The sequence below is a fragment of the Thermobia domestica genome, chromosome 8, assembly GCF_964235325.1.
Source record: "Thermobia domestica chromosome 8, izTheDome1.hap1.1, whole genome shotgun sequence".
Lineage (NCBI taxonomy): Eukaryota > Metazoa > Arthropoda > Insecta > Zygentoma > Lepismatidae > Thermobia > Thermobia domestica.
The window spans coordinates 203,514,320-203,540,694 of record NC_137461.1 but is presented as its reverse complement, the minus strand read 5'-3'; the positions used below and the strand labels follow the sequence as shown (position 1 = coordinate 203,540,694).

General features: G+C 39.7%; 1 protein-coding gene across 2 annotated transcripts in view; it reads left to right on the top strand.

Annotated features, from left to right (window-relative positions):
- Positions 1-26,375, top strand: part of LOC145693410 (uncharacterized) — a 185,817-nt gene that overhangs the window by 6,484 nt on the left and 152,958 nt on the right. The window contains exon 1 of one of the 2 annotated variants that reach the window (XM_081769381.1): positions 12,269-12,364. The exons of the other annotated variant lie outside the window; for it this stretch is intronic. Within the exon in view, the coding sequence (XP_081625507.1) occupies positions 12,327-12,364 (38 nt within the window). The 5' untranslated portion in view covers positions 12,269-12,326. Of the gene's footprint in view, positions 1-12,268; positions 12,365-26,375 lie in introns of those variants that run through there. 2 annotated transcript variants of the gene reach the window in all.

Below are 26,375 nucleotides of genomic sequence, written 5' to 3'. Positions count from 1 at the left end.
ATTAGTAATCAACAAAATATTCAATGATAAACACAAATCAATAGATATCGGAGTTAAATAAAATGATAAACACTAATCGATTGATATCAGAGTTAAATAAACTGATAAATATGAATATAAATCCTGATAATACGTCATTTTCAAGAAAATGGAGAGAAACTATCTTTTGCAAAAATAAATAAATAAATAAACATTGATGCTATTCGATAACTATGTCATTATGAAGATGAAACATACCGATATATATCCTCAAGTTTTTCATTCTAGTGTCAGCAAGATGACTACATAATGTGGATAATGAGAAATAGTGCAAAATTATACTTAATTTTTAAATTTATATTTCTGTTAGACTATATTAGTGTACAAACGGAAGACTTATATTAATCAATAGATCAATTCGAGTTGAACAAAACTGCATGATTTGGAGTAAATTCTCAGAGGGGGCAAAATGGCTGAGTGGAAGAGCGGTTACTTCTGGTATATGGGGTCCGTAGTTCGATCGTCGGCCAAGTAAGTTTGTGGAGGGAGATATATATTGTACGTGGGTTTTCTCGCGGTACTCCTGTTTGCTCCCACATTCTCATTCGGGGGCCGCGGTGGCTCAGTGGTAGAGCGTTCACCTCTGGTGCTAGGGGTCCCGGGTTCGATCCCAGCCCCCGCCAAGTGAACTTTGTGGTGGACAAACACCGTGTGCGTGGGTTTTCTCGGGGTTCTCCCGTTTCCTCCCACTTTCTTCATTCAACCATTTCATTCATTACTCGCCATCACCGTCTCCTTTAGCCTAACCGGCATAACCGTGGGACGTAAAACTCAACAATTTCATTACATTTCATTTTTCACATTCTCATTTTACAGATTCTTTCATCATCATTGCCTTAAGGGTGCAGACTACTAAAATGATACAAAAGCTAACGAATTATCTTTTGCTCGGAAAGAGATAATGAAGTGTAAGTGACCACAATAATAGATAATATTCTTTTACATCCTCAAATATGGATTGAAAGAATTTTCAAAGTTGCCATCCATAGAAATGACAGTGTGACTAGAATACGAATTACCCAAAAACCTAGGTTAAGGTAGGAACTAGAAAAATGGACTCAACGGTAATTGATGACTTATGGTGTTGTCTTGGTCCCTTGTTAAATACTTTTTAAATAATATTTGTATTTATTTTATAATAAAAGAAAGTGTAAGTTTAATAACTTACTGTCCGAAATTAGGGACGCGCCGAAGAATTGCCGATATTTACCACTAGTGGCAGGGTTTCGTCGAGCCGAAACAAATATCTAGAGTCGAGATGTCGAAGCTACCACCGCGTAGCAGCGAGAACTTCATTTTGTCCGCACTCCTTTGATTCGTCGCGGAGAATCGCGGAGGGACCAACACGAATTATCGCCAGTCATGTGCATGGAGTTAGTATTATACATTATTTTGTCGTGACGAATTTTTCCTAAATGAACTCCGGGAGTCGAGTGACTCGACTGCCTTTACATCATGAAGTGAAAAATCTTGAAATGAATGCATATAATTGTATGAATTTAGATGATAGCTGTCGCCGTTCATTAGAAAGTAATATGGGAGAACTATGAAATAAATAAATAGACGCTTTGTCATTATGTTATAAAATTACATGGCGAATGCATTTTATCCCAAACAGTTACCGTCGAATATACACGATTGAAGGAGCACTGTGATTATCCAAATTAAAGAGACTTCAATGATTTATCCCTCTACAAGTAATGTTTTCTTCATCACCTCCGTGGCGAAGTCGGAAGAACATGCGTCTAGTAATCGTAAGGCTGGTGGTTCGAGCCCAGACCCGGGTACTTTTTTTTTTACTTTTTCAAAAATGTTTTTTAGACACCTTATGTTAACAAATCACACATATAGACGATTTAACGTATTTTGAGGGATTCGTTTTGTGGTTCATTGGCGTTCCGTCGCGTCTTTGCCGCTGGTGGTATAGTTTTGAAAACGGAAGTGGGGACCTCGCGGAAGGTCGCTGCGGGTCCACCAATTTTGGCAAGATGTTGCTAGTTGCCCATCGGTGGTCCATCGATGCTTAAGGCATGGGGAGCATAGTCTGATATCTTCCGCCGTCTATTGGAGATTTCCATGTATGTCTTCTTCTCTTGTGCTGATTGAACCACGTGTTCCCAATTACTAGTGAATTTTGTCTACAGAAATTGACTAGTCACTCTCTCGTTTAATTTTTTTCCTAAATCATATTTGCCTGCGACACTACCTTTCTGTTTTTCTCCCACAACTGCATTGAAATCATACATTGCAATTACACATACATCCCTCTTCTCCCTGTCTATTCCCCATGGGGAAATCGCGGTCAAAAAGCGGGAGAGCCACTGTCGGTAGGGAGTCGGCACCCGCACGCGGCGGATCATACACGTCTATGTACAGAAAAAACATCTTTTTGCCGACTCGTATCAGAGGCGGCAGGTAACCGCTACTCCGACGCTTGCCCCACTCTTTGCCGACTCTATGTCGGCAAAGACGCGACGTCGCGGCAGGGCCGGATACAGATCCGGTCCTCGCTACCGAAGAAAATGAGAGCCTTTGTGCCGCGGTCGTTTTCGCGACGACTTAGCCACTAGGCTGGCTACTTCCCAAATGCAAGACGTAGTAGGATCGACCGGTAACCGCGGCGGTTTGCCGCCAAAAATTTGGCGGGCCGACGCAGCGGTACCGTCACGAAATTACACGAATGCCGCAATTTAACCACCATGCCGGTAATAAGGCGGCCTCCGCAGTTTCTCTTCCTCTGAACCGCTGGTGTCGCCATTTACTCACCAACATGGCTGCTTCGTAATCGCCAGTACCGCTCTTCACTGCCGCTCTTAATCCTCTACTCTCAATGTTAGCTACAACGTATTGGTACTTCTGAAACCTCTATACCAATACATGGTTGAAGTACAAAACAGCTACTACTTGAGCGTGGTACTTCTATGCTAACGTAACACCAAAGTTTTTTTTTTTTTTTTTTTGTAAGTGACTAGCCCTTCCGGCTAGAGCCCTGTTAGAGGGTTATGCCCTCTCTTAGGGAACTGAAGTATGGAAATAGTAGCTGTGTATGACTTTGTGAGGGTCTCAGAGTTCTGTATTAAAGCTTATTAGAACTATCAAAGACTTAATGACCTTTGCGGGCTTTAACATCAGGTAGGAAATGGGTGGCAGTTGTGGGTGGATTTATTGAGCAACATAGGATGGAAAGATGAGCGGAAGCTGGTCAGGAATTTGGTAGTCAGCAAGTAACTCCAGGTCTAGTGCATCAGGAGGTAGTGTGTAGCAGTACAGAGTATACAGGAGTGAGAGCGGCGGATGGAAATATCGAAATGCTGCTGGGTGGAGTGCCATATGATGCATAGTAGTCAGAAGTAGAGGATGGTGTGCTTCATAACGAGTGTGTATGTAGGTGAGACGTAACTTTTCAAGATGAAACTGTAGAGATGGAAACTCAATGCGGTTGTATAATTCTGCTGTTGGGCTAGGTAACTTAATGCGAAATGCAATACGTAGTGCATGTCTTTCTAAGATTAAGAGCTTTTCGTAGAAAGAGCGTGCAGCAGCAATCCAAGCAGTGTGACCGTATGTTAGAGTCGGTCGTAGGAAAGCTTTGTAGGTATTTAATACTGTAGTAGGTTTCAAGCCCCATGTTGTTCCGGTTAACCTCTTTAGAAGATTGAGTCTATTGTAAGCCTTGGCGGTGACTGTTTGAAGATGTGGTTTCCATGTTAGATGTCTATCGAATGTAATGCCCAGATAGGTCACTGTTGAGCGTGCCTGTATAGGTGTATGGTTGACATGAAGTGTGAGGCGGTTGGGATTTCGACGGACTCGTGAGGTTTTCTTAGAGGGAATGAATACAATCGCCTGAGTTTTCGTGGCATTAATTGTAAGTTGCCATCTATCACACCAGCGGAGGAAATCGTTAATAGCTGTTTGCAAAGATTTGTTTATTGATTGGATAGTCGATCCCAAAGCAAGGAATGCAGTGTCATCGGCGTACTGAAAAAGATGGACTTTATCTGGTAGTGGAGGCATATCAGCAACGTAGAGAATGTACAGAAGTGGCGATAAAGCCGATCCTTGAGGAACTCCGGATAGCAGAAAAATAGGGTGTGATAGGCAGTTGTTAATAGAAACATAGGAAAGGCGACCCACTAAAAAGTTGTAAATCAGACGGATATATGTGAGTGGAAAACGGTGCCGCAGTAATTTATAGATAAGTGCTAAGTGCCAAACTTTGTCGAACGCTTTCTCTAGATCAAACAGTACAAGACATGATGGCTTGACGGAATTATAATGATGTGTGACCATAGTGGAACACCAAAGGCATCGTCTTCCAAGCATATCAGAAGTAACTAATAATTGTCAGTGAGAATTTTACTTTTGGAGTTTATTGTCTGCAATAAGCAAAGCTTTAGGCAGTATATTTGACATTTATTAAGTAACAAATAACCCAACATGTTCTGCTCGAATTAGTCACGAAAATAGTTTTGTAAGCTTACGAAATGTCTGACAATAGTAACATGAGTACAGTGCTGCCACCTGTTAGTCATATTCTGGCTCAATGAACGTTACCGAGTTTTCACAATCATTCAGCGGTCATTCGTCAAAAAGTCTCTATAACACCGCCAGGCGGAAAAACGACAACTACAATCTAACTTTACGACGACGGCAGCCGCTTCACTTCCGCTTGGGTGGATTTCCGCTTCGAACCGTCAATTTTCCTCGACTTCGGTGGCTATCCGCCAAAAGGCGACGATGGACCGATTATAGTTCCCGGCACTTTCCACATGGGGTTCTCTATCCTAAACCAGCTTTTAAAAAGCCACACTGCCTACTGCTACACCACCGCTTTGATAACCGTAAATCAACCGTTGGAATGTAGTCTTTCCGACCCGAAATCTACTGCGGCCGGTCGACTTTTCGCCGTCTTTCCAACTGCTATGACGCAGCCTGGCCGGCTGTTTTCCACTCATTATTTGTTCGCAGCACAGTGTGAGTTAAATGTCGGAGCCCATAGGCCAACTCGGTTATTATTGCAGATATGAAAACAAGGTAAAATATGTAAGGATACTGTCTACATTTCAATACATTTGTTTGAATAGAATCCGTTTGTTGGGGAAGATGTAAATTACTTTCTATACTGATTCCTAGCAGTACAATGTCAGACCACCACTGGATCCACTCCTTTCTTTGCACCAACGGCCCACTTCTGACACAACGCCTTTGTCCGACTGTAAATTCACATATGCTATTAATAAAATTGCCTCAATACTGCAGATGATTTTTTCTCATAAGTTACAAATTTCACATTATTTTCAGAGATTATACAGTCATTTCTATTTTTTGTCACAGGGGATGGCCCGCTTCCAACTCCCGACGTTTTACCGCTGACAGCGGCATTTGGTCATGCGTTGCGACTTTTCTGCCTCTGCTTCAGAAAATCTACGTGGTGTTTGGACAGGCTACAATTTATATTTCAAAGCAACAATAAAGATTAAACTTCCCCCTTTTTCTTTTCTTTTAGTCAACAAGTTTCCATTTTCGCGTCTTCCTTTTGCCGGTGCCCGGCACGGCTACTTTCGTAGCATATTTTCCGCGAGTCAAACAGTCGCGGGTGGCCCTTTCGCTGCGGAGGCGGACATCGGCGGTAATTCCCCATGGGGTTATTTCTTGTATTTTCTCATAAGTTTCCTCTACTTCTTCTGTTGCATGCGAAGTCGTCGGTGCATATGTCTATCACTACTAGATCCTTCTTTTTTTCTTTAAGTCTTAACATCATAACTCTATCATCAACACATTCTACTTTCACTACCTTTTCTTTAAATCAACATACTAATAATTGGTACCTTAGTTTTGTTCTAACAGTTGTTCATTTTTGTTTACTGTGTGTGAAGAAAATACACTGTAGCAATAGTACCTGTTATTTCTTTATTTCTCCGAATAGTGATGCATATACTAGTAAAGTTGTCATTGCTGCAAACTGTCCCAAAATATTGAAGCAAAGCCATTGTACTTTTAAAATAGGGACTCTTATATAAAAGAGCTTCTATTTATAAAGTACAATGGCTTGTGCTTTACGTATGCATATACATATTTAATGAATTGCACGCTCTTACTTGTAGAACAATTAGCTAATGTTATTTACATATCATACTTCCTCGCTTTTTAAATAGCAACACAGAAACTTGAATATTTAATTGGTCGTTCCAGGATATATTTATCTCGTGTATATGGCAACACTCAGTGGCGTAGCAGCTGCCCCCGCAACCCCCGCAGTGCGGGGGGGCCCCGATGTATAGGGGCTCCGAAGTCTTGCGATGAATAAAGTTTTAAAGAAGTAGAACTTCCACCTTACTTGTGTCGGTTTTACAAGTGGGGCCCCTTCTCTATACTTTGCGGGGGGGCCCGCAAAAGTGTGCTACGCCACTGGCAACACTGTATTCCAATTTTACGATTCTTCCTTTCTCTTTCTCACGAACAAGTTAATCAAAACAAGCCGTCTTTGTTTTTCCTTTCTTACCGATAAGGAACAATAATAATTATTTATTTCTGATGTTTTTGTTTCTGATAGAGCAACTAAATTGTGAAACAAAATGGCTTACATGGATTAGTAAACAGAGAGAGAGACCATTTTTAGGATAATAAACTGACGGAAATAAGTCATAAATATTATACGAACTAAACCAAATATTTCTAACTTAAATTTGAACTATGTTGAATGTTGCTTGAAAGCGTCGATTTTGGTTTTTATGTGCGTAATTATGTTCAAAAAGTGATGATCCTGTTTTTGGAATAGTGTCTGCTCTTCGTCTAGAACTAGCAAAAAAAAAAAAAAATCTATTTGTAGATCGTTATTAGATGACAATCAGTGGTGCTATTCAGCCGGTTGTTAAAATATTTCGACTTCCCAGAACTGTGTGTTATACCGAGTCATAAACTCTCTCTCTCTTTCACACACACAGGCAGCTGGAAAGGAGAGCTTGTTGAATACAAATTTTTCACAGCCCAAAACAAATGACATATTTAAAGAACCTTGCTTTGGTCTGTAGATATCAGATTACTGGCGCCTTTGGCGCGGGTGACCCGGGTGCGATTCCCGGCGGGAGCTCATGTGGTTCGGATTTCATTGATCAGTAGGTCCACGTCTCATATAGCCTCTCTGCTGAAAAGGGACGTTAAAATCAAAATCAATTCAAGATTACTGGCGGGGTGGGAAAACGGTAAATTTTATTTTATCTTTGCTTTTAGAAATTCTTAGAGCTATATTGTTAAACATATGATCTCTCAGAACAAGGTATAATTTTAATATATCAAGAATGAGAACTGAGGTTATATGAATGATGTGGTGAGGGTTATTATATTTGAAATGCATACCTACCATTATCGTCAGTTACCGATCCATTGCTGGATGAAGGTCTTTCCAATACTTTTTGACAACCATCTATCTTAAACAATCCGTTTCAATATATTCGCAGTGCTACATAATTTCGTTACACAACCTTGTATTAGGATGCTGTATATGTCTCTATTCGTCCTTGTGGTATCTATTAAAAGATTTGGTTTTGTCTACTTTGTATGATTATATCTATCTACCTATCCATCTACTATCTCTCTCTTCTATCTACATATATTTTGTCAAAGTACAGGGAGTTGGTCAATAAAACACAAAAATTCATCCAAATTTATTGTATCTCCTTCAAAGTAGTCCCTTTTCGAAATACGTAATACACTTATGCCAACGAATAACCTAATGATCAAAACATTCGCACTTTCCGGAATCGACTTCAGTATTCCCCGCGAATTCTCTTTGATATCTCCTAATGACTGAAAAGGGGTGTCTCGAAGTGGTAATTTGAGTTTTGGAAAAACAAAAAAGTCGGAGCCAGATCAGGGAAATACTGTGGTTGCTTGATAAGATATGTTGAGTTTTTGGCTAGAAATTCGTTCACAAAGATAGCATTGAGAGATGGTGCGTTAGCGTGGTGCAAAATCCATACGTTTTCTTTCCACAAATCCGGTCGTTTTCGACGAGTTTACGCTCTCAGACGCCGCATAACGGTTAGATAATATTTTTTGTTTACTGCTCCACCTTCTGCCAAGAATTTCGAGTGCACAACACCGAGATAATCGAATAAACTCTCAACATCACCTTTACTTTTGATTGACTTTGAACCGTATTTTTTTCGGTTTCCATTCAGTTGGAAGGCGCCATTTCGAAGCTTGTTGACTAGTTTGCATGTCAAACTTATACCAAGGATGTAATAGAGGGTATACGCGGATGTACGGCGTATACCCACCTCTAATTTTTGGAAACTATCCTATAGCCACCTAAAATTTAGGAAATTTACACGGATAATGCTACATTTGATCCATAGTACACTCACTTCATTAGAACAAACAACAACTCCTTTTCGTGTACTGTATTTCAAAACAAAAAATCGCACTAAACTGCTGTTCGTCAGGCTGTTGCCGCGAATGATGTCTAAATTCTTTTAAAATGTTTGCATTTTCGGGATGTGGGAATCGAATTTTCCGAAAATCCCTTCTATACGCGTAATTGAAAACAGCACTCTTAACCTGTAGTGGTTTATCCTCAAGTTGTCAGATACGCTGACCCTACCTTCTGAAAGCTGACTTCTGGTATTATTATATAAAGCCAAGCTGTTTTCAAATGTTTTTCTTGGAAACTCTTAGAAAATATTTTGTTTCTAAAGATCAGTGGGTGATAGACTTGAGAATTAGAAGTAAAGCCTATGGTGACATTGAAATTTTCTTTTTTTACATAGGAATGACCACAGTTTTCACACCCTCTTTGATCCAAATTCAAAATCTGCCAATGGGATACAATTTGACCGAGGTAATATGGGGTGGAACCAGGTCCTTTCTAATCCCCGAAGGAGGTTCCGAAAAAATGTGGACTTTAGTTCAAAGGTTAAGAGGGAATTAAATGAATCATTTACGCCAAGAAATCGTTGACCACCATAAAAGTAACAAAACATAATCTATTGTCGGTCAAGTTTGAAGCATTCACCATCGTTCCCAATACCATCAACTGCAACAGCAAATTAGTACTGTTCACTTGTAGGCGCAATTGACATCAAAGAAAGCGGCAATTTATTTGTATAAATACTCGGCAGCTACTACTATAGTAGTAGTTTTCCCGCAACCTACTGGGCAAAAAAGGAGGGGGTAAAAATAAACATTTTTTTTGTTTCAGTTTCAATTCAGATAAAAAATATTCGAAGAAAATTTGTTAACAGCAGGGAATAGAAAACAATCAGGAAAGACTTGTGGCGTATAACCATGTCACAGCAACCTTTGATCATCTCAGTACAGCCGCCACTTTGAAAATATTCGTTTAGTAGTGTTTAAAATTTCATTGTGGGTTGACGAATTAAAAGATGCTTCGCAATTTGCAAGATGTCCAAGAAGGTGCTGGAAAATTGGTTAAAAAAAGGTAAAGAAACAATACCTTTGCAAATTCCGTTGACAAAATGTAAAAGCAAAGATAGCGGGAAATAGCGAAAAAAAACCTAAAGAACATGTTAATTTGCAAGCTACGAATACAGAGAAAGACGTAAGCATATTTATTTCATACAACGTACATACGAAGCCCGACACATAAGGATCTTTATCTCAGCGCAACCAGCTTCCATCACAAGTCGCAACCTCTTACAGCACTAAACACCTTGATCTGAAGAGCAGCCTCCGTAAATGACCAAGGAAGTTTGCACGAGGAATTCAACCATCTTTGTTCGACGCTACAAAAGAATGGCTACAGTCTTACAAATATCAACATGGCCATAAAAGGGACCGTTACTTCCCAACACAAAGTGATTTTAAAAAGTTAAGAGTGAGGATTATTTCTCTACTACCATATTGCCTCCATTGGTCACACCTCTGTCAAACTCAGCAGAATACTTACCTAGTCTAACATAGTATCAGAGTTATTCACAGATCTCCAGCCAACATGAGATCATCACTGAAATCAGTGAAAGACTACCTTCACTTACGTAGTTTTGGCGTATATCGTATACCATATAAATGTGGAAGATCATACTTAGGATAAACTAGACATACAATAGAACAACGCTGGGAATACACAGAATTGATTTTATAAGTACCACCATAGTAGTCAAATGCTGCATTTTTTGGGATAGAATAATAAAGAAAGCCATAGCTATATCAAGTGAAAGGAACATTCTTAATACAGACATTAGGTTGCTAGTGGTCTACTATTGGCACGCTTAGTTGCAGGCATGGAGAGCATGCCCGCGACTGTTCGGTCTATTTGATGGACGTTCCGCCAAATGAGGCACCCCGCCCGTAGTTCCTCGATACTTTATTGTATCCACGTGCACGTGGTGCACCGTCAGAATTTGTCCCTTAATTCTGACTCGTCAAAGCGATGTAACCCCCATTCACTGAGGGAGTGGGTTACACCCACTGCGCGGCAGGGCCAAGTCCTGAGTGCCTACCAGTTAACCTACTGGTTGAGGCAGACTGCTAGCAAGCCAGTCCAACCATGCTCTGCAGGCATGGCGCCCGAGCGTTATAAGGCAAGCTCACCTCCCGCCGGTGTTCACCGTTACCCAGATTCCTGGGATTGGCTCCCACAAGCTACCGAATCCCATGGTATGATCACAGCCCGGCAGAGTCCAACCCAATTCCGGAGCCCCAGGCAATGCCCGAGGGGGTGTTCAATCCCGGCTCTACCTATCTCTATCGTTCAACTGGCAACCGCCTTGTCGCGTAGAGGTACCGCGCACGCGTCTAGATGCACCAATACCTCATTCCGGACTTAATGGTACGTGTTAAGTCACCATTTGAGTTTGGTGCCGGCCCATATCCTACAGAGTTGCCTCCCTTAATTGCGATCAGAACTGTTACCCAGAATCCTGGGATTGGCCCCTCCGCCGTTTGCCCCCCCCCTCCGCCAGGCAGGAATCTGACACTCCCTCCGGTATAGTCATCCAAGCAATACAGGACTTCCTCTATTTACGGTAAGGGTACACCATACATTACCAGAGCCAATGAATGATGTAGACCGTTTGCTCAAGGCAGACATTGTCATTTGGGAGCCGTGTTTCCCCTGGTAGACCCGCCCATACAATACGGGCTACCTATCTTTAACGTGTTTAGGTATCACGTACACGTTGTAGCTAAGCTACTTGATCGAATCACAATGGTACGTGTAAGCCAACATTAGAAGGGACACCCACACCCTTCGTTCGGTAGGGTCGTTCAAACAATACGGAACTACCTCTTCTTACGTGAGACGTCAACCGTACATTACCAGACCCAATGGCTGATGTAGACTGTCTACATTTAAAGGCAACGGCCATTTTGGAGTGGCGGCTCCCCTGGTAGGGTCGTGGCTCCTGCACCCAGCCCACACTACTGGGACGAAGGAGTGACCCACTATCTCAGCGCTCCTGAAGTACGAGTATGCGTTAGGATACTAGGTATCCCATCCCGGACTCCAAGAGAACGCATTACACTCTCTTTGAGGGCAGTACCTACATCATCCTCCCGATAGGGCGCTGGATCCGCCCACATTCTTGGAAACACCAGCTACCCACTCTTTTTTAGCGTGTTGGGGTACCACGCAGCCTTATCTCCCGGACCCAAGGGCATGGTCTAGTTGCCCATTTCGGGGGATACCCGAAGGATCACCCCCGCCGGTACGTACGACAGCCAAATACTACCTACCCCACTGAGGACGTGATGGGGTTATACGTACTCTCCCAGATCCAATGGCAAGAGTTAGTTGCCCATTTCGGAGGATACCCAAGGGCTCACCTCCTCTGGTAGGTTGTTGACCCTGCAATGCAGCCAGTTACCATATGGCAGTTAAAGTACCGAGAGCGGGTCCTGGCTACAGGGCCTCCCTATCTTCCCCGTGCAACTTCCGCTCCCGGAACCAGATGCGAAAACGGATAAAGAACACGGGAGTCCCTCCCCCTTCTCAGCACGGGCTTGGGACCGACCATGGCGGGGTTTCTCAATACAGACAATGGATTTCAACTCAGGCCTATCTGGTCGGCCCTGTTCAGAAACAAAGACATTGAACAAAGCAATTTCTCGTAGGAACAACAATAGCCAACCAGAAGAAAGCATCTCCTCAGCCAATCGGAAGCCCCCATTCATAGCTCCGCCCCCAAGTAGTCAGCATATATACCTGCTCACATCTCTAATCTCAGAATTCATTCACATAATACTTCAAGCGAATGCAACTCTCTGCGAGTTAAGTGAGGCAAGCATAGTCCGTGCGAGACTTGAACAACAGTCCACAGGAGAAAATGAGTTTTTGGATTAGTCTGAGGACTGATAGTTCGCAGTAAGTACAGCGTCAATTACCGACGTCCGGTTAGGCTACTAATAACCAATGTTAATTTCCAACGATCAGTTAGGTCATACGACTAAGAATACAACCTTTGCCGGTCTTTATTAAGGCCAGACTTTGACTCGATCGTTCTGTTCTTCCAAGAACAGTATATATCCGGTTCTTTTTAGAGCCAAGAGATATCATATTTCATCACTCCCGACGGTGCTGACGACTGACAAGATTTGTTCTGTTCTAAGAACAGTACTTACCCGGCTCTTTTTATAGCCAAGAATCAATGGTATTGAACAACGTCCGGTAAGGTTATATGACTAAGATTACCGGCTTTGCCGGTCTTAGTTAGAATCGAGCAAGGGGATCGTTCTTTTCGTTTTAGAACAGTACTTATCCGGCTCTTTTCAGAAAAAAGATCTAATGTATTTCTTCCCTCCCGATGGTGTTGACGTTTCAAGGATCGTTCTAAGAACAGTATTTGTCTGGCTCATTTTAGAGCCAAGAACCAGTGCTAATTGCCAACATTGTGTTAGGTTATATGACTAAGACTACAGGCGTTGTCGGTCTTTATTAAGATCAGACTTAGCATCGAACAAAGGATCGTTCTGTTCTTCTAAGAACAGTACTTATCCCTCTCTTTTTAGAGAAGAGAACTAACGTGTTTCCTCCCTCCCGACGGTGCTGACCTTTGACAAAGATCTCTCTGTTCTAAGAACAGTACTTATCCGGCTCTCTTTAGAGCCAAGACCAATGATAATTCCCAACGTTCGGTTAGGTTATGTGACTAAGACTACAGGCTTTGCCGGTTTTTATTAAGAACAGACTTAAACTCGAACAAAGGATCGTTCTGCTTATCTAAGAGCAGTACTTATCCGGCTGTTTTTAGAGACAAGAACCAGTGTTGTATGACTAAGATTACAGGCTTTTTGCTGATCTTTATTAAGAGCAGACTTAAACTGGAACAAGGATCGTTCTTTTCTTAAAACAGTACTTATCCGGCTCGTTTTTAGAGAAAGGAGCTAGCGTATTTCCCCTCCCGACGGCACTGACTCTTGACAATGATCGTTCTTCTAAGAGCAGTACTTATCCGGCATATTTTAGAGAAAAGAGCTAACGTATTTCCTCTCAACAGTGCTGTCATTTGACAAAGAGCCTTCTGTTCTTCTAAGAATAGTACTTTATCTGGCTCATTTTAGAGTCAAGAATCAATGTTAATTACCAACATTCTGATGGGTTATATGACTAAGAGTACAGGTTTTGCCAGCCTTTATTAAGATCAGACAGACTGGAACAAAGGATCGTTCTGTTCTAAGAACAGTACTTATCCGGCTGTTTTTAGGGAAAAGAACTAAGGTATTTCCTCCCTCCCGATGATGCTGACGTTTGACAACGATCGTTTTGTTTTTCTAAGAACAGTACTTATCCGGTTCTTTTTAGAGCCAAGAACCAGTGTTAATTTCCAAAGATCGGTTAAGTTATAATTAAGACTAGTCTTTGCCGGTCTTTATTAAGATAAAACTGAGAGTCGAACGAAGAATTGTTCTGTTCTTTTAACCCTCCGTGGTCACTCTGGGGTAAATTAATTTTTGATCTGATGTGTTTCTGTTGTTTTTTTTTTTTTTTTGAAAACTTTTCCATCCATGTAAATTCAATTGGTAACACTGCCTGTTGTTATGGCTGGTAAACTGCGTCAATTGCGAGTGTGTGCGTGTGTGCTATACAAGATGGTTGTGAAGTGTGTTTGGGGTCTAACAGACCCCAGTGTGACCGGTACGTAAGCATTTGTTTCTTTCGTTCGCTTTCTAATTCCACCTATTTTCCTTTATTTCTGACATTTCTATTCATGAAATATGGCTCAGAGTAAGTTAAAAGAAGATGAAATACTTGAACTTTTGCTTGCCAATAATAATGGTGACAGTGGTATAGAAGATTTTAGTATTTTCTTAAAGTACAATTACCAAAGCGTTAACCTTTTCAGGACCAACGGCTCAAGCGCTGAGCCAGTAGTTAAAACCTCCGTAGTTCGGCTCCTAATTAACGTAGAGAGATTACTTACGTGTCTATCTCTTCAGGAGGAATAAAACGTTCTAATGGTGTGCGTTTCATCCACATCAAGGGTCTCGCAACGGAAAGATAGGGGTGAAAATTGGATGTTTTAGTTCCCCTCTCCCTCAGCATTTAGGGGAGAAACTCTCTCCTCAAAGGAGCTACAAGCATAATAAGTGGCATCAACAAAGATAAATGAACATACTAACTAGTGACACCCTGTGTATGGACATTGGGCTTGAAAGGGATGAATCAGAGGGATGTTGAATTTACCCTTTTTCAGTGTTTATTTTTTTACAACTGAAAATTGTGGGGCGCTGCCAACACTGTTATTTGTCGCACGCACGGGGGCACAAGAGTTGCCTCATTGAAATCTGTGTTCCATGAGCTTTTTAATTAGGTGTGATTTATATCTATGTGACAATTAGGGGCGTACCTAGGGCAGCCAACGTCAGGGTAGACCAAAATATTTCATAAAATATATAAAGGATGATTCTCTTAGGAAACACGTTCGGAATTTTTTCTCACTTGGTATTTAATTTTCACCCTTCATTTTTTTACATGATTGTACCCAATGTCTGGCGTACATGTGAATTTTCTCCCTCCGTACGACAAAGAACAGTGTTGCCAGCCTTTCACAAATTTCCAAAAACAAATAAACTATCGTTTTTAAAAATATTCTTCTTCTTCTAAGGGTTTGAAACGGGTGCACAAATGTTAGCTGATTGAAGTCTGTGTTACATAAGCTTTACAACGAGGTATAGTTTATATCTCTGTGACAATTAGAAGGGGTACTAGGGCCGCCAACGTAGAGGTCTATGATTTTTTTGAAATCCCTGTCGTTCCTGAAAAGGTTAATTTTACCATTCTTCGCAAGATAGTGTATGGGAGTTTTTTCTTTCATATTTTGTATAACACGTGTTTGTTATGTTGGTATATATTATGCATATATTTTATTACAAATGATCCCTAATGTGTTGAGATTTTTACCTTATTTTTGATAAAGTGAAAAAACGTATTTTTTCCTTCTGACTGTTAATAAAAACTGTAATAAAAGTAACCAAATCACTTATAAGTGCAAATTTATTGCTTATAGTAAATAGAACGTATCGCAGAACAGTAAAAGAATTGCAAAAATATATTTCAAAAATTAAATAAGATAGAAAAAGGTCTTGGGGTCCTGTGGACCCTAGTGTGACCTCCGTGTCACAAAAAATAAGTGTGACCACGGTGGGTTAAGAACTAAGAGCTCTTTTTAGAAATAAGAGCTAATATATTTCTTTCCTCCTCGACAGTGTTGACATTTGAAAAACCGAAAGGAAGAGTTTAAACTATAAGCACTCCTGTTCTTAAGTGACCGAGCACAGAGTAGGCACTGATGTATGTATAGGCATTGGCGACAGTCGGAGTGCAAGTAGGAGAAACTTATGCCAACGTGACGATTCATCTTTACACGAAGCACTAGGAGTAGAAGTCTCATTCACCAGACAAACCAAGGGAACCCACATCATGAGACGCTACCTAAAACAAGAGAAAACCGTAGAGACCACTGTAGTTATCGCTTGATATGACAACCACCACACCCGACAGAGTAATTTCTACTAATGAAAAGATACCACGGAAGGCTTCATTTTCTTTCCAAACTCCATAAGCAACAACACGAGGAAAAAGGCAAATATGCGGAAGCTGTAAATTGTACTGAACAACAACGAATAAAAGCAAATCATGCCGAAAAAAAGCAAAAACATAATACAGCACCAGTAGTGTAAAAATGATCGATTTGGCTCATATTAGGCCACACTAGGCCAATCCAGGTCTCGCCTGATACGAAGTACTCGATAGTCCAATGTCGCACGATACACCATGACCCACGTACCGTCTAACCTTGAAAAATCGAACACCCCGAAAACTCGTTCTCTTTTATGACCCCATTTTAGGGGTGAATTCGTTCCCTTTTTCGACCCCTTTTAAGGGTGTATTCGTTCCCATTTATGACCCCTTTTTCAACCCCTATTTTAACATAGCAGAAATTACACAGAGACTACAAACAGAGCAGATCTGATAAAATACATTGAACACATTTTCCAACACCTATGTAACACAGCAAATGCTACTAACATAGACAATAATGGGGGTGTATTCGTTCTCTTTTATGACCACTTTTTAACCCCTATTTTAACACAACAGAAATTACTTACTGCAATGAACACATAATCCAATCAGATATTACACAGAGACTACGAACATGGCAAAGCTAATAAAAGACTATGAGCACATTTTCCAACTCCTATGTAACATAGCAGAAATTACATAAGACTACGAACACGTAGCAGATCTAATAAAAGGGTTTGATTTATCTTTATACCCTATTTCGACATAGCGAAAATTACATAAGACTATGAGCACAGAGACTACGAACGCATATTTTAGCAGCATTCTATGTAACATAGTAAAGACTACTAACATAACAGAGAATAATGGGGTGTACTCGTTCCCTTTTATGAGCACTTTTTTCAACCCTATGTAATACAGCAGAGATTACTTAAGACGAATACATAATCCAATCAGAAATTACACAGAGACTACGGACACCTATTTCCGCAACTCCCTATGTATAAAAGAGTATGGCTTATTTTTTTTCCCTATTTAATACAGCAGAGATTATGAACCAATAGCAGGAGTGTACTAGTTCCTTTTATCAACCCCTATGTAACATAGCAGAAATTACACAAGCATTCATCTAGTACTACATGTCCCAAAAGTACTGACATCAAGGTCAAAACCCAAATAACCCTTAAACGGAGCCACATATTGAAGTGGCGTTTCCACATTTAGCAATAGGTCATCAACTCCTACATGTCGCAAAAGCACTGACCATCGAGGTCAAAGGTCAAATATTTAAATTCAAATGACTCGTAAACGGAGCCACATATTGATATGCTGTTCCCACATTTAGTAATGGGTCATCAACTGCTACATGTCCCAAAAGTACTGACCATCGAGGTCAAAGGTTAAATGTATTAAGTGCTAAAAATGCAGTACTATGAAGAAACGGGAGACTGCTACTACACAACCAAAAAAACGGACCAGTCTGGTATTACGCGGACATTTCAGATATTTTATTTCTTAAGCAATTGCGAATCTAGTTTCAATCATATAATTTTCTTTATTTGGTCTTATTCAGAGGATCTAAGATAGTTATATGTGTACAATGGTAAAGTGTATGAAAGAGCAGAGCATTATATTGCATGTGCGATGTTACATTCAAATACCATAAATGCTAGTTTCCTTTCTTAGTGTGACCAGGGATAGATAGAACAGTTTTCCAAATTCTAAATGCAGGTATGATTGCGTGTTTTTCTTTCAGTTCGTTCCTCAATTTCTTCACAATTTATTTTATAAAAATCTCCCTTGTCGAGTTTTAGTTTTAATCTTGGATTTGTTTCAGTAGGGTTATTTTAAAGCTTTTAGGTTTCTCTGATCGTGAGTTCTGTTTCAAATGAGAGGCCAATATCCTGTGCTATGTAGTCTTTTATTCGCAACCTTCTCTACCGAAGGTTACAGATAACAGATTGCAAATCTGGGTGTTCGAGTCTGAGTTGTTATGGAACATGTCCTGGAAGCTCCATTGGGTTAAAATTTCAGCTCGGTTTTGCCAGGAGCCTATGGCTGCAGAAACCTATCATTGATTGTTAGATGCACAGGAAACTGTGTAGAAACCGATTAGTAATATGTTTGAGCAACTCACGGTCTAAAGGAAAGCGAACATCATAAATCCATTACTAAATCATTACCTAGAAGTTTAATTTATTTATCTATTTTACAGTACTTTGTAGTGGACAAACACCGTGTGTTCGGGTTTCCTTGGGGTTCTCCCGTTTCCTCCCACTTTCTTCATTCCACCATTTCACTCATTTCTCATAATCACCTTCTCCTTTAGCCTAATCGGCATAAGCGTGGGATGTAAAGCTCAAAGATTTCATTTCATTTACATTTCTTTTAGTTTTGGAAAGCAATCTTATTTATTTATATTAAAAATTTATCTAAAAGCAATCTGTATTTAGCGATATGATTGGTTTATAATTGTGAGCAACCTATACTGTACTTACATATTTAAATTTGATAGAACGAGAACTACAACCAAACTCGCTATATTTCAAATCGCGAGACAATATGCCCCTTGAAAACTATAACTAAGAAGATATAGACGGGGAACAATACATATCTTAGTAAATAATATTCACATGTATCTCCCCTCCAAAAAAACCTGCTAGGAAGAAAAAGAATACGGACAGACAATTAGACAAATTTATTCCTAACTATTATCCTGTTTTAAGTCAGGCTGGCTAGCGCAAAAGTGTTGAAAGCAGGAACCTATGCAGGGGGTGGATTCTGAGGGTCCGGTCCTCCTCGAATTTCCGCCTTTCTTGTAAATTTAGTCTGATTTTAGGGGTAATTTTACAAATTTTCATAAAATTTATCCCCATATTGAATTTGGACCCGTCCCGAAATAAATTCTTGCGTAAGGTGCCTGGTTGAAAATAACGTTGCACCAATGAACCAACCAATCCGATTCCTCATCACTTTGATTGGGAGTATTTTACTTTTTTTTTAATGTCTTACTTTCTCATAACTTATTTTTTCAGTGTCGTTCTCAACTTGTTCTTTAACCCTGGAATGTGAAACTTTATAATAAAACAAATAATGAAATTAATTGGCTATCAAGTAATGTTAAGTTCCTAGCAAATCCCGATGTGAGCTCATTAATCTCACAATCCTCGATCTACCTTCTCTTCTTGATATGGAGGTAGTTATGACCTTGGAGGTGATTATTTGCTTTAAGAATAACACTTCACTAGGCATGCTATATATCGACTGTCACACAACATAAAACAACACGAACTTCCTACTGCACTGAGTTTGACCTCGCCTGGAATTAACATCAAGCTACTACTATACGAATCAGTATGGATGTCGTCAAACTACTAGAAAAACTGCTACTTTCTCCCAAGACGATTTATTTAGTTTATTTACACAAACCCTGCTCGTCATATGTCCATGAAGGACACACAAAATGCAGAGTTAAATATACTTTCTGAGCAAGGAAATGCAACCGTACTTTGCTGGTAATAACGCCCTTCAATTTATTTACATCAAATGACCAACCATAGCGAATACCTGGCCCATACAATATTTAAAATACTGTATTGAAGCAATTCCAGTAGCAGTCCTACAGTTAAAAGAATATATTTTCCTAGGTAATAGGAAAATGCGAAAGTGATGCTCTCAAACCACGAAAATAAGACATGCACACACCCCACACAAAATACTGACCCGTAAATCTATTTATTATTACAGGGAAAGCTACTGAATAAGCTCATGTTGAAAAGACTACTCTTCAAGTGAACATCTACTCTATAGTCAAGCAATTTGGGTTTTGAGACAAGCCTAGCGCTACAAGAGATGCAATCGTCACAAACTTCACAATCTGTGATCCGGAAGACCCGAAAGCAGTCAGACTCATGACCAGGACAGACCTATAATCCGGATATGAAGCATCGACATATGCTGTCCCTCCTCTCTCTTTTCACTAAATCAAGAATTTTCTTTCTCTTGTATGTGTGTGTGTGTCAAAGCATTACACTGAAAGATAACTATAAAATTTATCAGAATATAAACGCGTGAAAATCACAGAAATGAAAAGCTATATGTTTCTCTTATTAGAAATCATCAGAATGTAATCGAGCGAGCCTATGAAACTTGTGTAGAATATAAGAGATACCACTGAGTCCAAACTATCCTCTGTTAAATATTTTTGTGTAACCTGTGTTCAAAATCACTGCATTAGTTTCCAAAATGGAAGACTAATAAATATAAAATTATGTTTTGAATTGTCAAGACATTATACCATAATTAACAAATATTACACAGGGAATCAAACACGTGAACATTTGAGTAGAGAACATCACCAATCCACTATGCAATTCTGCAATAATGCTGTAGAGTCGCTATTTGTGCTGCTTCCGAGTCATCGGTAGCCGGATCTTCGGATCACCCGGTCAGATCGAATCTGAGAAGTATAATAAAAGTCGTGATCCAAGTAACCTCTGATATCATTGTTATACACCAGTTAGACACTCAACAGGAATCATTTTTAAGTAGTAGGCTTAACATTGGAAAAGAAGCTGGTCAAGTGCTGATATATATGAAGAATAGGAATATATGGGGCAGAGACTTGGACATTAAGGAAATTAGAGAAGAAATATTTAGAGAGTTTCAAAATTTGGTGTTGGAGGAAGATGAAGAAAAAAATGAAGGCCAGCATCTTGCTAGTTGGATGGGATACATCTTGCAAGGAAACAGCCTTCTTTGTATCTTTCTAAAGGGAGGAATGGGAGGAAGGCGAGGAATAGGTAGAAAAACATAACTTACTGATGATTTGAAGAATAAAAGAAAATTTTGGGAAATGAAAGAGGATAAAAAACGTGGAAGAAACATTTCCAGATCCTAACCTAAGGATGAAAATGTCCTATTAGCCCCAAGACCTGCCGACAGCCATAACACTTAATAATATAGCGTTACAACAAAACATGCATACTCATGCTGTTTCCTTAGATGTATAAGGAGCCTTTGACGAAATGTGACAGACATGGCTATTGTTCGGAGGCATTTGTCTTATTAACTCATACTTAAGGAATAGAGTACTCTTATTAGCATACTAATCCGAGGAATTTAACGCAAATAAAATACGAACTGACACACCACAGGGTTCAATATAACAGCCAACTTATTATCATGGTCCATTGAGCTACTCACTCTGAACCTTCAGTCGTACTTAACTCCGTCGTGACAATCGGAAGAACACTAAACACCACTAAGACTGAAGAAATTCTCTTCATTGGACCCGATAGAAAGTATTATTATACGGCAAGATCCTAGAGAGTAGTGGTTTCCAATCTTGTTTACCTGCGTCCGTTTTCGTAGACCCATACTTCACGCCTTCTCCTTTCAGTTTATTGTTATAAATGTTTCTTGGAACACTTCTTTGATTTCAGATGCAGCATTGAATTCTCAAATTAATAATAATAACAATAATAATAATAATAGTATACTACTACTACTTATAACTATTTATTACTACTTATAACTTATACTATTTATAACTGACAAAAATAACTTAAGCATATGGAAGAATGATCTTAGTTTCATACAGTGCATACCATCGAAGAGTAGGTAAATGATCAGAGTTGCAGTGATATGTGACTGCTAGAACGGCTATCAGAGTGCATTAATGTGTTGACACGAGTCCGTGCTATTAGGCCTGACAGGGGATATGAATGGGGTGCTCAGCGTCAAAGCATAGTAAGCACTATGAAGGACACAGGAAAATGCCACGTGCTCATGTGAGACAACGTTACCAGCAGCTGACAGATTTTGAAAGAGGCCTCATTGTAGACCAACATATGGCAGATTGTTCAATCGTGCAATATCCAAACATGTACAACATTCAAGTATGACAGTGGCTTCATATTGAAATAAATGGGAACGTTGCGAAACCACTTGTGTCGTCATGTTTAGGTTGACCAAATGAGACTACAATAAGGGATGATCAGGCGTAGTGTGTACCAAGCAAATCGTAATCCCTTTACATCAGCGCCTGCCATCTAGATACACTTAATGGACTCATTACAACACTCGTGTTATCTCGCACCATTGGTCGGAGACTCCCAGCAGCCGGACTATGAAATGCAGTTCCATGCCTAGGCTGTCCTTAACACCACAACACATGCGTCTGCGTTTAGACTGGTGTTGTACCCAGAAAGCATGCATTGCTGACCAGTGTTGTCGCATCGTTTTCAGTGATGAGTGTCAGTTTGGCACCACCTCGGATGGTGGCTTCGAAGAGAGAGAACACATTCTAACAATGTTTTGTAGACACATGTCGATATTATTCGTGGCGTGATGATGTGGGGAACCATCGAGTTTGACTACAGGCTGCCTGTGGTAGTGATTCAGGAACTCTGACGGAACAACGGTATATCGTAGACTGTAGCGTCCTCATGTGTTACCTTTCCATAGGACAACTCTCGTCTACACACTACACATATCTTTTGTGAACTACCTGCATGATGTTGAGGTACCTTCTTGGCCAACAACGCCTCTGTGTCCGTGATAAAACATGTGTGGGACCAGCTCGAACGTCGAATATATCACAATGCCAATCAATATCAAGGAAATCGAGAACCAATTACAACAGTCGTGGCCAATTTACCTCACGAGAGGACATAAGAGCCGTATAACACAAACTTAAGATCAACATAATTCAACTCTTTCCAACCGAATCGGTGCATGTACTCAAGCCCGAGGTAATGCTGAATTGAAATCACATAATAACGTGGTGACAACACTAATGCACTCTGGTAGCCATTCCTGACGTCACAGACTATTGAAACTCTAGTCACTTACATACTTGTCGATAGTGTGCACATCGACATCGAACCATTCATTCCAGGTGCACAACTTTCTCTGTGAGTCAGTGTAATAATAATAATAATAATAATAATAATAATAATAATAATAATAATAATAATATAATATAATATAATATACGAGTATAATAACCATTTTCTCACTATTTATATTTATTTCCAGTGTACGCATATTACTGTACAGTATTTTTTTTTACCAACTTTGTTCTTAATGAATCCGCAGTTCTTACTCAATATTATTTTTTTACGGTGTTTAATTTAAAGCTTGTTTGTTACAAGATTCGAAATACAGTATTTGTAAGTCAAATAACTGTAAGGAGCAGCGTAATAAGTATTCATTCTCGGCTCCTTGTAAATCAGTTAACTTATTTATATGTAGCGTTTCAATACTTCCAACATCAACAACCCTTTCAACAACAACAACAGAAAGTCTTGGTACGCGCCCTTGGCGTGGAAGATCCGGGTTCGATTCCCAGCGGGAGCTCATGTGATTTGGATTCCACGTTAATCAGTAGGTTCCGTCTCATATAGCCTGGCTGCTGAAAGGGGCGTAAAATTCAAAATCAGCTTCTCAGAAAGTCAATGGTATTGATTTTTTTTAACGCCTTAAAACGAAGGGTTACAGGCAACATAGAAGTTAAACACATAACGTCTGTAAAGTTTGCTAAAGCTAGTCGAAAATGGTGATTACAAGTGATGCCTTACTCAAAATTTCACAGTTAATTTAGCTCAGCAGCTTACTTGCCCTTCATAGCCCCTCCCTCCCGCAGTTCGAGCAATATATCCATTATCAAAAGCAAAATATCTTTGGAATTGTCTTTGACAATAGACTCTCTCTCAAATCACATATACAATATCTCAAGTGTAAATCACTTAACATTATGTATCATATAAAACTTCTCAAGAATCGTCATATGTTTCTTGCAGTCATAAACATACTCTACAGAACCGTCATCCGATATAACTAAACATAAAGAGCTTCTCTATTCACTCACAGTAATGTTAACTTTCTTACCAAAACTGAGAGATACTGGCTTCGACTCACGGACCCTGCCTGTCAATATGATTTATCCACACAATATCGCCTATACTCACTACTCCACTTCCAGAGTAGGCTCGAATAGCAGAACATTAAATACGCTACTCGTTTCATTATCTCTTCAGTGTACGAGGAGCATTTCATGGGTCATACATTTATCCAAACCCCTGAATCCTTGATCACCAAGGCATCGTTCAAATGTTAGTTCTAGCTTTAAAAATTAATTTAAAAACACTAACTAGATTTTCATAGTGAACTTGAGATTTTCGACTTGCGTAGGCTTTGTGAATTTTCGAGTGATCAGAATGCTCTGGGCTTATTACACTCTGCCTCCAGTTCTTTGGATATCCAACACCCTCTTCGACCTTACACTCTAATCCCATTCTGATATCCTTATTTTAAAACAAAAACGTATATAAAACTCACTGGACAAAGTAGACTCAGCTAGACATCCATTATCCCCTTGAGGGGCATTTCAGAATTCAAAGCTGTCTCTGAAGTCACAAAAGGGGTCAGCCAAAAAACCACGTATGGCCAACGAGTAAAAAGGACGAAAGATCAGGCTTATGAAGTTGACGCCAAATAGCCTATACAAAGTTGGAGACTCTTGGCTTAAAATGTTGAACAGAAGGTACTTTGGGTACATGAAAAAAAAACTACCTGTAATTTCTCGCTCGTCTAACCGTTTGATCAGCGAACTTAACAATTGAATGTGTACTAACAGAGAACTCACTGAGCGAGACATCTAGCATCAAACACAGAATACAACTGAAAAGAGTTGAATGTTTCACTGTATACCAAGTCTCACTGTGTACTGCTCTCCCTTAAATAAAGAACAAGTTCAGCACTTTCGCCAGATAAATAATGAAAAATGTTCAAAATGTCCGAGATTACTGTCGAATCTATAGTTTTCGGGGTCGCTAAGGTGATTGGCAATAGTCTTGGTAACACTTAACCCCATCTCAAGTTTAGTAATGGTTTTTGGAGTTTTCGAAAATTCCGCTTTTAAGGGGAAGGAAGCAATATCTGATTACTTTCGCTACCTGGAAATTGATGTCTTTTGTTTGTGATCATATCACTGAGAAATGGTTAAACCATTTTAAATGAATTTTGGGAATAGAGGGGTATAAAATGTATGTAAAAATAGAGCATCTTATGGGTTGTAATAATTACAATTTGACTGAGATGCGTATACAGAGGAGGAAAGTTGTTCAAATATTTTTCAAAACCTATTTTTCACGTGTAAGGATGGACATTTAAGCTATTTACTCATAAGGAACGAGCGTCTTTGTTCAGAACAAGAAAGTAAAATTAAATTTATTACAAAGAAAGAGAGAGAGAGGGAAATAAGAAGAAGCCACCTCTACCAAATATGCAGATAGTAGGAAATTCTTTTTTATCGTTTCTACTTCTCATATTGATATACCGTTAAAGGCTGAGAAAACGTATTCTTAAAAAGAAGATGGAATCAATTACGGTAAGTTTATATGATTATATGATTATAGGTAACTTTCGACCGAGAAACTCTATGCGACCTAAATCAGAGAGACAATGTTATTAACCAAAGCTTTGAGCGCTTCGCTCCGAGACAATTGCCAGTTAAACAGCCCTGCTGCAGATTAGATGCTGACGTAGAAAACTTAAATTTGCCAGATGTCCTGTATATGTATAGGATTGTTCTGTAGCTTACAATCTATTTTCGTCATCTGCATGAAGTTAGTACAGGGCGTGCTAGTTCAAATTTTTCAGTCATAGCCAGAGACGTACGCAGGGGGTAGGTCCTGGAGGTCCGGATCCCTCCAAAATTTCGATTTTAGTGTAAATTTAGCCTAATTTTAAGGGCAATTTTAGGCATTTTAATATAAGATACCTTCATATTGCGTTTGGACCCTCCCGAAATAAATTCCTGCGTATGCTACTGGTCATAGCTATGTGTTACAAGACAAACAATTGCTGAGAAACACCGAAACAACACATAAATGCACTAATGAAGACCATAGCTCAATAGCAGTTGGTGTTAGAAAGGATCTTCTAAACATCAAAATTAATAATGAAGTATATTGTTAAAAAAGTTAGTGTATGTATATTCTAACATGTAAGTGCCTAAGTAGGTAATGTATTGCATGAGGATATGCTTAGAAACCTGATTTTTGTTATCATATTATTTTGCCACCACGTGTAGTAGAAAAATGCGGCAACCCTAACCCCAACAATTATTGCTGCTACTAAGATACGATAATAAACTGGACGCGAAGCAAGAATTGCTTCTTGTGAAAGCTTTCATAGTCTACTCTGCTACATGCAGCATGTATTTTTGCCGTTCCTAAAAGTTTCAGTATTCGCGCGCTACCTTGTATTTTTTTTTTTCGAGTACTACCATAGCCAGCTGTTTTAAGTTGGTCATGTAAAATGTACAGAAAAATTTGGGCAACTCTTT